Source organism: Dipodomys merriami, unplaced genomic scaffold (genome assembly GCF_024711535.1).
Source record: "Dipodomys merriami isolate MVZ:Mamm:240054 unplaced genomic scaffold, mDipMer1.0.p SCAF_3, whole genome shotgun sequence".
In the NCBI taxonomy this organism is placed as follows: Eukaryota; Metazoa; Chordata; class Mammalia; order Rodentia; family Heteromyidae; genus Dipodomys; species Dipodomys merriami.
In genome coordinates, this window is record NW_027204492.1 from 116,073,953 (window position 1) to 116,087,526 (window position 13,574).

General features: G+C 40.4%; 1 protein-coding gene across 8 annotated transcripts in view; it reads left to right on the plus strand.

Moving 5' to 3' along the window:
- Positions 1 to 13,574, plus strand: part of Arhgap6 (Rho GTPase activating protein 6) — a 434,648-nt gene that overhangs the window by 346,820 nt on the left and 74,254 nt on the right. For all 8 annotated transcript variants that reach the window (XM_070040889.1, XM_070040893.1, XM_070040892.1 and 5 more), the window contains one exon: positions 8,203 to 8,362. In XM_070040889.1, coding sequence (XP_069896990.1) covers positions 8,203 to 8,362 — 160 coding nt within the window. The remainder of the gene's footprint in view (positions 1 to 8,202; positions 8,363 to 13,574) is intronic.

Sequence of the window (13,574 nt, forward strand, 5' to 3'; positions counted from 1 at the left end):
GTCCGTCTTTTCAGCCTTATGGGTCAGCCCGTCTCTGTTACAAGAACTCAGCTAGAGGTTTCTATGGATAACACCCCCATGACTGAGTGTGACTGTACTCTAATAAAATTCCATTTACAAAAACCACTCCGTGGGCAAGATTTGACTCACAGACAGTAGTTGGAGGATTCCTGGTGAGCCAACATGTTTTCAGCAAAATCCTCATCATTCCCATTTTGTAGCTGAAGAAAATGAGTCATGACTCATGGAAGTAGCTTGCTTTTAAAAAATAGATGTGAAGTAACAGAACTAGAGGCCAAAGCCAGGCAGGCCTTACTTTTAGCCACTAAACCACATCGACCTTATGTGTCAGACTCTGCCTGCTTATCCCATCACGTTCTTAAAGGCTGGCTCACATAGCTCATTCTCTGGAATGCTCCCCAGGAAGCCCTCTCTGTCCCTCTATTATTTCTGCTGCTCCAGAACCTATGGCCTTGTAATTTGTAGAACTTTGTATAACTTAATGTTTATTGTGTGTGTTTGTTGTATGTTTTCCTCCATCAGCCTGCAAGCTATACGAGGACAACGTTGTTCACTAATGAACCTCAAGTAGTTTGAGAAGAAACCTTGTAGAAGGCGCTCACATAAGTATTTGTTGAATGAGTGACATGGATTTTTTTCATCGTATTACTGTGACATGTTTGGACACTCCTCATATAGCAATAAAAATAACTAATATACCAAAGGAAAAACTTAAAATGAATTATTACTATCATTGCCAACTGTGCATGATCTTCTAGAATTCCTGCTTTAAAAAATAAATGAACCAGGTGCCAGGGGCTTAGGCCTGTTATCCTAGCTGCTCAAGAGGCTGTGAGCTAAGGATTGAAGTTGGAAGCCAGCCTAGGCAGTAAAGTCTATGAAATTCTTTATCTCCAATTAACCAGCAAAAGGTTGGAAGTGGAGATGTGGCTCAATTGGTAGAGCATCAGCCTGATTGAAAAAGCTAAGGGTACAGTGCACAGGCCCTGAGTTCAAGCCCCAGTACTGGCACAAAACAAAAAGAAGAGAAAAACCAAGAAGGAAGTGAGAGAAAAGAAAAGCCTCCATTTGTTGTTGTTGTTTTGTTTATTTGTTTGCTTTTGTCGGTCGTGTGGCCTGAACTCTGGGCCTGGGTGCTGTCCCTCAGCTCTTTCAGCTCAAGGCTAGCATTCTACCACTTGAGCCACAGCGCCACTTCCCACTTTTTCTGCTTATGTGGTGCTGAGGTATCGAACCCAGGGCCTCATGTATGCAAGGCAAGCGCTCTACCACTGAGCCACCTTCCCAGTCCCTCCTCAGTTATTTTTAAAGGCCAGAATCAATAATTCAAATATTAAAATGTATATAGTAATCTCTTCCCAAAAAGATCAGTTGAGGTGTGCTTGAAGAATGAAGAAAAGTCAGCAAATGTTATCCTATTGAGTCATCGAGGAATAACCTTTTTAAAAAGTGTAACCAAGGGTATGACAGCCACATGAACATGCTCAGTTTTCTCTGGAAGCTCATGAAGAAGGGAGCTGCTTGACATTTATCACCTCGTGTTTATTTGGAATTATAAAGTCAGACCTTTTCAGAAATATTGGCTATGGGCTTGATATTTAAACTTATGCCACATTTTAGCAACACATTATGATTACCTGGGAAACTTGGCTTTACTAATTATTAATAACTGACTACCAATCTCATTAAGACATAAATGTCAAGAAATTTGGCCCTTGGTGTGACTGATCTAACAAGCAGACCACTTTCCAGGTCCTAGCCTATCTACTAGATCTTTTCTTCTGCTTCTCATCTTGTGGAACTATAGTGCAGCTGGAATGTAGAAAAACCGACACATACTAGAACTAATCTATTCACGGATTTGCCACGTATTTCTAATGACTTTGATGTCACTAGAGCTGCCAGGCTTAAGACAGAGATACAAATTTAGAATGATGATGGTTAGTATTAATTGCAACTTAAATGACCACTTCTTCACAGCTTATCAGAAGCTAATACGCTCTTCTACAAGAAAATCATCTGCATTGTCTTGTACAAGCCCTATACACCTGAGAGCTAAACCTTGCTTTTTATTCAGCTACTTGTGAGAAAGAAGGCTCAGAGATGGTCCAAATCTTGCCCAAAAATTCCCATCCATTGAGCCCAAGTCTGCATCACCAACTTAGAAGGTCTCAACCTACACTGTGCAAAAATAATCATCATCTTCGCATGTTCCTTCATGAGAGGTGGTTTGTTCCTATTTCTTGTGACACTAATTCCTAAGGTTTCCTTAGAGCCCAGAAAGCTACATGACAGACAACGTTCACCTGTCCACCTTACATCCATAGACCACCATTTGAACAGCCCTGTATCACCCCTTGTGGGTTCCCTTAGTACTGGATGTGGCTAAAGAACTGCTCTAGTTAGAGACCAGCCCCAAGAATATAAGAAAATAATGTGGTCAAAACCAAAACCGAAATTATTTTGATCAATTCTATTTCTTGGGTGAATTAAGTCTGTCTGTAAAGCTACAGGTTAGCTCAAAAGAATGATCTTTCTGGATGAGCCATAGACTTTAAGTTGCTTCTGTTTGGCACATGTGGAGATACATGCTTCTGGCAGGAAAGACACTATCGTTAGGTAACGCTGCGGGTGAGTTTTTCTCAATTGATTGCTTCTTCTAAATTGTTTTGTGGTATTTCTTTGTCTCTAAGCTAGTTCAAAATAAGTCCTATGATTCTGTTTTTGTACATAATAATACAGGAGATGCTTAAGAATATGTCAATCATGCCTTGGATGGTTAGCAAAATGTATAAATAATTATTACTGTGTCCTGACACCACTATTTTGAGGGATTTCTCTTGCAATTTGAACTTCATAGCAGACCTAATATATGTCATGCCAGGGTTTCCCAACTTCTGAAGTATTGACATTTTGTACCAAATAGTCCATTATTACAGAGGACTCTGCTATGCATTATAGGATGAATTGCAGAATCCTCAGCCTGCGTGTACTAATAGCACAAACATACCTTTCTCCTGCCCAGCTGTGATCATTTTAAAAAAAAAGTCTTGAGACATTGCCAGATGTCTCCCTTGTGGGCAACATCAACTTCCAGAAAGAACTGCTATGGTATATCTTTTTATCATACATGCCACTCTTTATTAATATTGCCACATTGTATCGAAGAAGTAAAGGATGTTTTTATAACTGTCAGGCTCTTTCGTCTATTCAGAGGCAGGGTGCCAGTTACAATTTCACCTACATTTAGCTGGAGCTGTCACTGTGATAGAATGTATGCCTAGTAGGATGGGTTTGATCCCTAACACCACAAAAACCACAAAACAGAATTTAAAACAACACCTACGTTTTTTAAATTGAAGCAAATTTAGAATCATCCATTTCAATCCTTTAAAAAAAATCCAATGACAACCACTCAAGAATAGGATTGAGAAAGTCATACAATGAGTCATCTATTCTGAGATAAACAATCACCAAAGAAAAAACGCTGGCCTAGAATACACATTTTTAGAGTTGAGAAACAGCCAGAAGCACTTTCTAAGCTGTACTGATGGGCTTTGGTACTCTTTGTGGGTGTTTGTTTGTCACTTTGTGGTGGCATTGACCTTTTGTATTTATGTCAGTGCTTCTTTGAAGAATAATGAGTGGGCATGAATATATTGAATTAGCTCTTCCCTGAATCACATAGCATCACATTGATTTTCTACCCTTGTACTCTGGCATTTTGTAGCTCATTAAAATGTCTATTCAAGTTTGAATCACATCATACTTAGCCTGGCATCTTGTCAGCATCTTTAACTTGCTCTTTCTTTCAATTCCTTATGAAATTTATTTCTAATCACATTTCCCATTTCTGACCATGTTCCTCTCTAACTCAAGGTTCTCGAGTGACTAGCCCTTGCCTGTAGACAAAAATCGAATATACTATGGCACTGTCCACAGCAAATGCTCTAGAGACCCTGGATTCTACTTAGCTTCACTTCACCCCTGCTGGTCCTTCCTTCCCACGGTATAGCGTTCTGATTAAGCCTGTTCTTTCAACCTCACTTGCCATAGTACCTTTGGTTTTCTCCAGAGCTGCATTTCTACTAGACAAACTCTTATCCCTCTCTTTCACCTTTCAAATCTGCATTGTGTTACTACCTTTTCTATCATGACTTCCTTGATCTCCAAACAGATGTCCCCTTCTGCATTTGCTGTTTACTTCTACTAGCACAATCTGTGTATGTTGTAGACTGCTTGTGGTCTTCCTATATGAAGGTTAACCCTTTGAAGACCAGGATGTGTCATCATCACAATAATTCAAAATCTACTATAGTACTTAAAATGTAAGAGATGTTTCCTAACTATACTGTGTGAATTAATTAGGAAGATAGAGTAAACAAAAGCGAAGTATTCCTTGTAGAAATTGGTTTACTTCCTCATAAGCTGTATTCAGAGATTGGCAATAGTATACCATACTAGTTAAATCCAGCTTATCATCTGTTTTTATAAATGAAGTTTTATTGACATTTGCTAAACCCATTCACTTATAAATTGCCTAAGGCCACTTTTGTGCTCCAAAGGTAGAGTTGAGTTATTACAGCAGAAGCCACGAAGCCCACAAAACCTGAAAATTTTACTATCCTATCCTTAATAAAAAAAAAAAGCTTAATTTAAAAAAAAAAGATTCACTATCCCCTGCCAGAGCTAATTAAACCCACTGCTGGTCACATTTTTAAATGCTTTCAAAAAGCAGACATATGGTTACATTTTGACATTTCCAACAGCAATCAACTCCCTTAGGTACCTATGCTTCCTATCTAAAAGTCACAAACTCATCTGGGACTTACCATTTGCAGAGAAAAACAATTCACTGGAAATATACTTTGTGATATCCTAAGTTTGGAGGATGCAAGTAAAGGGCACAAACAATTCCGAACTGCTGAAACTTGTGCTTTGTGTAGTGATATCAAAGTGGGGAAATCTAAAATAAGCTGGTCCTGGAAGAACTTACTTGAGTTTGAATGAGTAGACATCCCTCTACACATTTTGCTCACTCATTCATCTCGCCACAGCCCTGCCGATAGCATCTTCCCTGAGCACTCCTGGGCACTATTAGTCTTCATCATCCACTGGATGTAAATTCATACATGTCACCACTGACTCACACACAAGGACCTGGCTTCCATAGCCCTTGCTCAAATGTTGCCTGGCTCCCTTGTCTAAAACTGGACATCTTTTTCCTCCACTGCCCTTTTCCTGAGCCTGCTTCCCCAGAAGTTGTCAATGTTTGATAGTCTGTGCTTTTTACTTCCCACATCCAATTTCTGCTCCTTCTAGAGTATAATAGCTCCACTTATTGAAGAAATAAATGTAACCTCAAAGAAAGGGGAAAATGCTGAAAATATAGCATAATGCTACATACTTTAGAATTAACATTCTAGGTAGGAAATTGTCAACAGAATGAGCAAAAGTAAAGTATCTGGGCCAATCTTTCTGACTTGCCCAGTGTGTGTGTGTGTGTGTGTGTGTGTGTGTGTGTGTGTGTGTGTGTGTGTGTGTGTGTGTGTGTGTGTGTGTGTGTGTGTGTGTGTGTGTGTGTGTGTGTGTGTGTGTGTGTGTGTGTGTGTGTGTGTGTGTGTGTGTGTGTGTGTGTGTGTGTGTGTGTGTGTGTGTGTGTGTGTGTGTGTGTGTGTGTGTGTTGGGGTTTGAATTCAGGTGTGTGTGTGTGTGTGTGTGTGTGTGTGTTGGGGTTTGAATTCAGGCCCTGGATGCTATGCCTTAACTTTTTCGCTCAAGTATAGCACTCTACCCTTTGAGCTACACCTTCAATTTCCAGCTTTTTGCTGGTTATTGGAGATAAGAGTCTCACAGGTTTGTCTTCCCTGGCTGGCTTTGAACCATGATCCTCAGATCTCAGTTTCCTGACTAGCTAGGATTACAGGTGTGAGCCATCCTGGCATCTGGCTCCAATGTCCTTCTTTTAAGGTGAATGACTTCTTCAACCAAACTGTTCCAAGATCCTGCAATGAGTCTCTGTCTGTATGAGCCGGGAGCTGTCTGTGCTCTGCATTTTTTCTAATTATGGAGAGATAGGTGATTCTTCAAATCTGTGTCACTGTGGCTACTGCTTGTAATTTGTAGGAAACCCTCTTTTGTAAAGTAACACTGGGTTTCAGAAGACTGTGCCACCCATTTCTCACTGTGTGCCCTGGGTAGAGAGCCCAGCATTCTCAGTGGGCAGCAGAGACGTGACTTTGGTTATTCAAACATATGATTGTGGGAATTTGGGGGTTGACTATCAGTATTTTAACAAGCATCTCCATAAATAAGCATTGTTATTGGTCATATGTCTGTAGTTATTGTGATCAAATAATTCATTAGAGTGTTATAGAAACTCAGCAGTTACAATTATGCTGTAGACTTTAAAGCCATAGCTTCTTAGTTCGTGTCCTCATGATTTAACAAAACTTATTTAAACTCACTAAGGCTCAGTTTTATCATCTTTACCATTATATCATATATATATATATATATATATATATACGTTATATGTTTCTCTAGTTTTGATATTATTATAATAAGAACATACTATATATTTTGTAAGTATATGCTTTAGGTTCAGTTCACCTTCCTTATACTTAGATTTCACATCCACAGGTTAAACTAACCTTGAATAAAAAGTTCTCCCAATTAAAAGTTAACATCTAGCTGGGCATCGGTGGCTCACACTTCTAATGCTAGCTATTCAGGAGGCTGAGGTCTGAGGATTGTAGTTTGAACCCAGCCCATACAAGAAAATCCATCAGACTCTTATCTTCAATTAACCACCATGGAAATGGAGCTGTGGCTCAAGTGGTAGAATGCTAGCCTTGAACCAAAAAGTTCACAGACAGCACCCAAGCTCTGAGTTCAGCCTCAGAACAGGTGCACACGCACACGCATGTGCACGCGTATACACACACACATACACACACACACACACACACACCAACATCTATATTGAACCATCTTGTCATGCACACTGGAGTTTTAGACCCCAGGCCCAACTCCTGGGCTCTCACATGTCAAGTGTGCCCATTTGGCCCTATATACCAAGTAAAGTGCCAGTAATGGTGGAGGGAAGGAAAGGGAGATTTATTAACTGGCACAGGAAGCCATGGATAGATGGTACTTCGGCCATTTTAAGAACATGGACATGAGGTTTAGATTTAAATAGACAAAGAATTAGGGTGGGGGCAGTAATTCATAATTAAGCAGACCTAGTCACAAGTGTGAGCATTATTTCCATCTTTAATTTGGGAGGGGTTCCTGAGAAGTTGTTATTGCTAGTGCTGATGTTCCTTTCCTATGGGGTAGTTTCCTTTATCCCTCTTTGTAAACATAGTATTAATAAGTCCTGCTCTTCTGAGAGTTCAATATGATTGCAAGGTGAATGCCTTCGATGAAACTTAGCTACCCAATGGACGCAGGGAGGTATCGGTTTTAGTTCATTCATGGGCCTAGATAAGAAGTTAATCCTTTTGAGCAAATGCAGCTTTCAAGCACTTTTTATATAGTTATTCCATAAGCAGTTTACATTCTGTTAAGTATTAAAAATAATCTAGAGATGATTCAAAGTACACAGAACCATGTGTGTAAAGGATCTGAAAATATCATTGTTATTAAAATAAGTTTAGTAAACTATTTCAATAAAACATTTGGTGCCTACAGGAGTTCCTGAAATCATATTTTTCTTATACAGTGCTATTCTTCCTTGAATATTATGTAAAATTGGGCAAAAATATTGATCCCTTCATCATGTCATTATATGTATTCGCTCAAAAGGTTGTGGGCCAGCCCCTGGTGCGGAGTGGCCCCTGGAAGTGCATTTGCCCTTTGATAGCTCATGCGCGCAGCAGCAATGAGCAGGACACAGAGTTTTCCCTGTTACTGCCATGCAAAAATTTTTTAAAGTTCTGTGTTCCTGTTAAAAAAAGAGGAAGTCAAATCTTTGCTGCCACTTTCTAAGCAGTTTTCTTCAGCCTATATATTTATGTATGCATCATCAGAAAAGATCATCTGATGCGGCAGCTACATGAGATTTAATTTTTGCAAGTGTCTAGGAAATCCGTGGCTTTGACTATTGACTAAGAGAGAGGATGAGGTTTGTGAGAAGCAGGCCAGCTGTGTAACTGTTGTTTTTCCCTTGGCCCTCAGGGTGACTTCACCTGGAACAGCATGTCAGGCCGAAGTGTGCGGCTGAGGTCAGTGCCCATCCAGAGTCTCTCAGAGCTGGAACGGGCCCGGCTGCAGGAAGTGGCTTTTTATCAGTTACAGCAGGACTGTGACCTGAGCTGTCAGATCACCATTCCCAAAGGTAAGGTCCCATGTGCCTGTCTGCCTTTCTACTGGGGAACACTGCGCGCTTTGTACGGCCTCCCCACACCTCATAATAACACAGGAAGGAAACACTAGCTTCTTGGTCATTGCCTGGCATTTGTGTCCATTTTGAAAGACATGGCCAAGCAGGACAATTTGCATGTCAGCTAACACATTTGCCAAAAGGAAGGTCAACTTGGGGTATGAAAAGGGAAGCCATATATATTTCAACAGTTTCCATAGCTTCACAACAACCAACTTACCAGGAATCAGCAGCTTATATCTATAAACCTAGCTACTCAGGAGGCTGAGATCTGAGGATCACAAGCCAGCCTGGGGAAGAAAGTCCATGAAACCAGCAAAAAGCTGGAAATGGAGCTGTGACTCAAGTAGTAGAGTGCTCGCCTTGAGTGCTAAAGGACAGTGCTCAGGCTCTGAGTTTAATCCCTCATGCTGGCACACATGTGCTCTCTCTGTCTCTCTCTCTGTCTCTCTGTCTCTCTCTGTCTCTGTCTGTCTGTCTGTCTGTCTGTCTGTCTGTCTGTCTCTCTCTCTCTCTCTCTCTCTCTCTCTCTCTCTCTCTCTGTCTCTCTGTCTTTCGTTCATTCACTCGCTCGCTTGCTCTTACTCTCATTCTCGCTCTATCACTCAGGGAATCCATGCATATCCACCAGTCTATACGGCTTCATAGTAAGCAGCGGGAAAGACCTTTTAGAGGGTTCAATTTAAAGGGTTGGAAAAAAGCGCTATCTGTCTTTATTTGATTTCAAAATCAACATTTGAAGAGACTGTTTACCATTCTGCTAACGTTTCCTTTGGTCTCATGCAAACTCCGAATGGAACATTTTCTGGCAGGTCACTCCCCTCGTATGATTTTTTTTTTACCGGGTGCACATAAGCTGGGCGTCACCACTGTCCCACTGGAGCCCAGCACACCTACTTAGCTGATACTTTCACACAGATCCTGATTCCCATAAACATAAGAAGAATGCATTGGAATTCTTTAAATCCATAGCAGTCTGTGACTGTCACTATCATCAAGACACTTTATGTTTTGTGTTAATGTGTAACAGAAGGCAAATGTAAGGCAGAATGAACACATATATTGCTATACTAATACAGTATATCTGCCTACCATTGGTAGAACTGACCAGTGTGATTGCAACTTAAAAGGAAAGCAGAGGAGGAACCGCAATCGTCTAATAGCTAGATGCCCTTAGCATGAAGGCTAGGAAACAAATCCCTTGGGCCGTTGTAAAAGCTTGCCAGATTGCGTGAGTTTCATTCGAGGGCACCTCTCCTCCCTCCCCTGCTTCTGATTGGCTGGCAGGGCGGAGACAAAGCCCGCCCCTTCCTCACAATTAGCTCACGGGGGTCATCCATGCACCTTCACTGCTAGGGCCCTGTATCCTTGTCTTGAAAGGAGACATTCTTTCCATTGTGAACAAATTGCAGATGTTGGCAAACCCAATTCATATTGAAATGAATTGTGACCTTGAAAAGTTTCTAAAACCTGGATTGAAGGTATTTCAGATAAGCTTTCAGTGAATAGATATGCTTAGTAGCTTTGCTTTTAAAAATCCAAATAGTTTGATCATTTCCCATTTTGGCTTCTCTTAGAAAGCACATTGAATAATTTTTATGATAATGATTTTATTTTTTATTATCTTGAAATAGTGGTACAAAGGAGTTGCCATTTAATAAAGCAGCTTATGAATATGATATATCTTGATCGATGTCGCCCCTTTCAATATTCTCACCCTCTCCTCCCCTCCCCACTCCTTCCCAGAATCTTCACTGAACAATGTTCTAAAGGCTGTCTGCTAGAGGTTCCATTTTCATTGCATTTTTCTGAGATTGTGTGGTTCCAAGCACCTTCAAGAGAAAGATTCACACTATTAAGCTGTTAGAAGACACTTTTGTATCATAAGTGTTATTTTGGAAAGTTTCTAGCAAAATGGGAAGTAATGATTTCCACATACATTTTCTCACTTACGGAGCACAGAAGGAATTGGGTGGCTGGGTGAAAAAAAAAAAAAAATAGGACATACCCCAAGAGTTTCCGAAGCTATTTTCGGGGGGAGGTTAATATAATTGTGGAACATTTATTGACATATTTTGAATATGTGGCCTATGCCAAGTGCTATGACAGTAGCACTGGGTTGAATGTGGCCACTTAATCTTATGTAACCGCCCACTCCCCCCCCCCCCCCCCGCACCGTGCAAGTAGAGGTTTTAAACATTGTCAGACTACTCACACAAATATTTTCCCAGGAAAATTTATATATGTATATTACATATAAACTATAGATATAGTAGCCAAGGCCTCGAACTAAAGATATAATAATACCACATTCGATGATATAATAGATAAAGTGAAAATGGAAAGATAAGTTCACATTTCTGTTTGCTGTCACTTAAAAAATAATTATACAGGGCTGGGAAGGTAACTCAGTAGTAGAGCACTCGCCTTGCATTCATGAGGCCTTGGGTTCTATTCCTCAGCACCACATAAGCAAAAAGAAAAAAGCCAGAAGTGGTACTGTGGCTCAAGTGGTAGAGCACTAGCCTTGAACTAAAGAGCTGAGGGATAACACCCAGGCCCACAGTTCAGGCCCCACGACCAGATCCAAAAAAAAAAAATTATACAGGTTTCTTTATGGATATACCCAGCCAGCCCTCTCCTTCCATGTGACTGGAGTTTCCAGGGCTCAGAAGGGTGATATAGCATAGTCATTAGCTATCAGGATTCAACACATAGAGAATTGTGGTCTGGAGGATCGGGATGTCAGTGAGGTGATTTCCCAAAATGGACTACAGCAGTGAATCCAAAGTACGCGTGAAAAGTTTTGTATTTTCTGGAGCTATAATAATAGATATCAGATATATGGGCACAGGTACCGGTGAATTACAAGATGGTGGAAGATTGTGTGACATGTCACTGTCTTTACTTTTCCATCCCAGTAAACTAGGAAGCATTTCATCAGTTAGAAGTAAAGATAGGGAAGAAGGCCTGGAAATTTGAGGAAAGAGAAGAAGAATAGAAAAGAAGGAATCTAATGAACTAGCAATGTTGCAGGATTTCAGGGCAGCCAGAAGTCCATCTGGGGTTAGTAACTAGAAATTTAAAATGCAAAATGAACCTCCCAGCAATTCAGAATTGTTAAAACAAAACATTTCGTTTTGTACTTTGAATTCCTTAGCCCTAGTTAGAATTTTCTAGTTGAGTTTAATGAAGAGAGTGAGAAGGACATGTCTGTGGTCAGCATAATAATGACACCTTCCCCCACACACACACAAGACAGCCACATCCTAATCCTTTGAGCCTGTGAATATACTATTTCACATAGCAAATTGAACTTAGTGAATGTGATCAATTAAGATCATTGGGATGGGAGAACATCCTGGATTTTCTTTTTCTTTCTTTTCTTTCTTTCTTTCTTTCTTTCTTTCTTTCTTTCTTTCTTTCTTTCTTTCTTTCTTTCTTTCTTTCTTTTTTTTTAGGGGGGGGTCATGGGGCTTGAACTCTGGGCCTGGGCGCTGTCCCTCAGCTCTTCAGCTCAAAGCGAGCACTCTACCACTTGAGCCACAGCTCCACTTCCAGCTTTCTGATGGTTTATTGGAGATAAGAGTCTCATGGTGTTTCTTGCCTGGGCTGTCTTTGAATCAGGATCCTCAGATCTCAGCCTCCTGAGTAGCTAGGATTACAGGTATGAGCCCCCGGAACCCGGCATTATGGATTTTCTGAGAAAACCCAAACTAAGTGTGTAGATAGTTACAAGTGGAGAGACCTTCCTAGCTTACAGTCAGAGAAAGATGTGATTAATGAAGTATGGCCAGTTAGATACAAGGCTGTTTGCTTTGAAGATCGAAGGAATAGGCCACAAGCCAAGGAAAGCAAGTGGTCTGTAGAAGTTACAAGGATAAAAGGAACAGATTCTCTCCTGGGGTCTCCAAAAAGGAACACATGCCTACTGATACCTTGATTTTAGCACAGGGAGACCTATTTCAGACTTTTACCTGAACAGCTGTAAGATCATAAATTTGAGTTGTTTGTCACTAAGTTTGTGGTCATTTGTAATAGCAGTGGTGAGAAACTAATATAGTATCCAAAGCAATGATTGCATGTTGAATAAAAGAAGTTAGGGGACCAGGCATGATGGAACACAGTAATCCTAGCACTCCAAGGAAAAGAGGCGGGTGGATAATGAGTACAAGACATACTGATCTCACTATGGAAGCTATTTATAGTACTCTTTCACAGAAAAGAAGAAATTATTTTTGACAACCTCTTTTGAAGACTGACAGTGAGGAATATATTTTACATCCTCAGCCTTGGAAAAATGAACCAAACACTTATCTCTGTTAAGGAACTAAGTGTACCTCCTTATCAGAGATATACTTTGATATTCTCTATAATACCTTCTTCTATTCTCTTCTTTGCTCTATTTCTCTTTTTAGTATTTGTCAGATTCTGCTGACTTGATTCACCATTACATTATACGTGCAGGTTGATAACTCAGTCTTAGGAGGCAGCTCAAATGAAAACTAGGCAATCAAGAAAAGAAACAAAAATATGAGTATGGAAAATGTTTACTTGTTCTTTACAGTGGCTCTGAAAGCCTTGGTAGGACAGGAGCTTCTGTTTCTCTCTGGCTATGGAAATGAACCTAAGGATAGAACCATACCCATCTGGTTAATGCCTGTCCATCTGCAGCCAAACTCTAGGATGGACCCCTACAGGGCTTTCTGGGCTGTTGCATTACTTTCTTTACTAACACCAACCTGGATATGCAGCCCAGAAAAGACGTATGAGTTTTACTTTACATTTTAGCTGTAATGGAGGATACAACCAGGTCAACAGTACACCATGTCTTCAAAGAGTTCCATGTCAGTTGATAGAGAAAAGACAAATAAGATAGAGCAATGGATATTATCTATCCAAGTTAACTTCGGGGATACTTTAAGATGGAAGCTGCTTCATCCACCTACCTCAGTAAAGGCCAAGATGAACACAGTGATCTTCCCACAAGTACTTTTCTAATTTTCTCCTTATATGCTTTCCTAATCAGCTCAGGACTTTCACATGTATAGTTCTCAACTGTGTGCTACTCAGAACTGGTACCATACAGGAGCATGATTCTTTAAGCCACAAGCTTTATGCCTCAGTATTCAGAAATGCCTTCTTTTATATTCTCAGAATATACCTT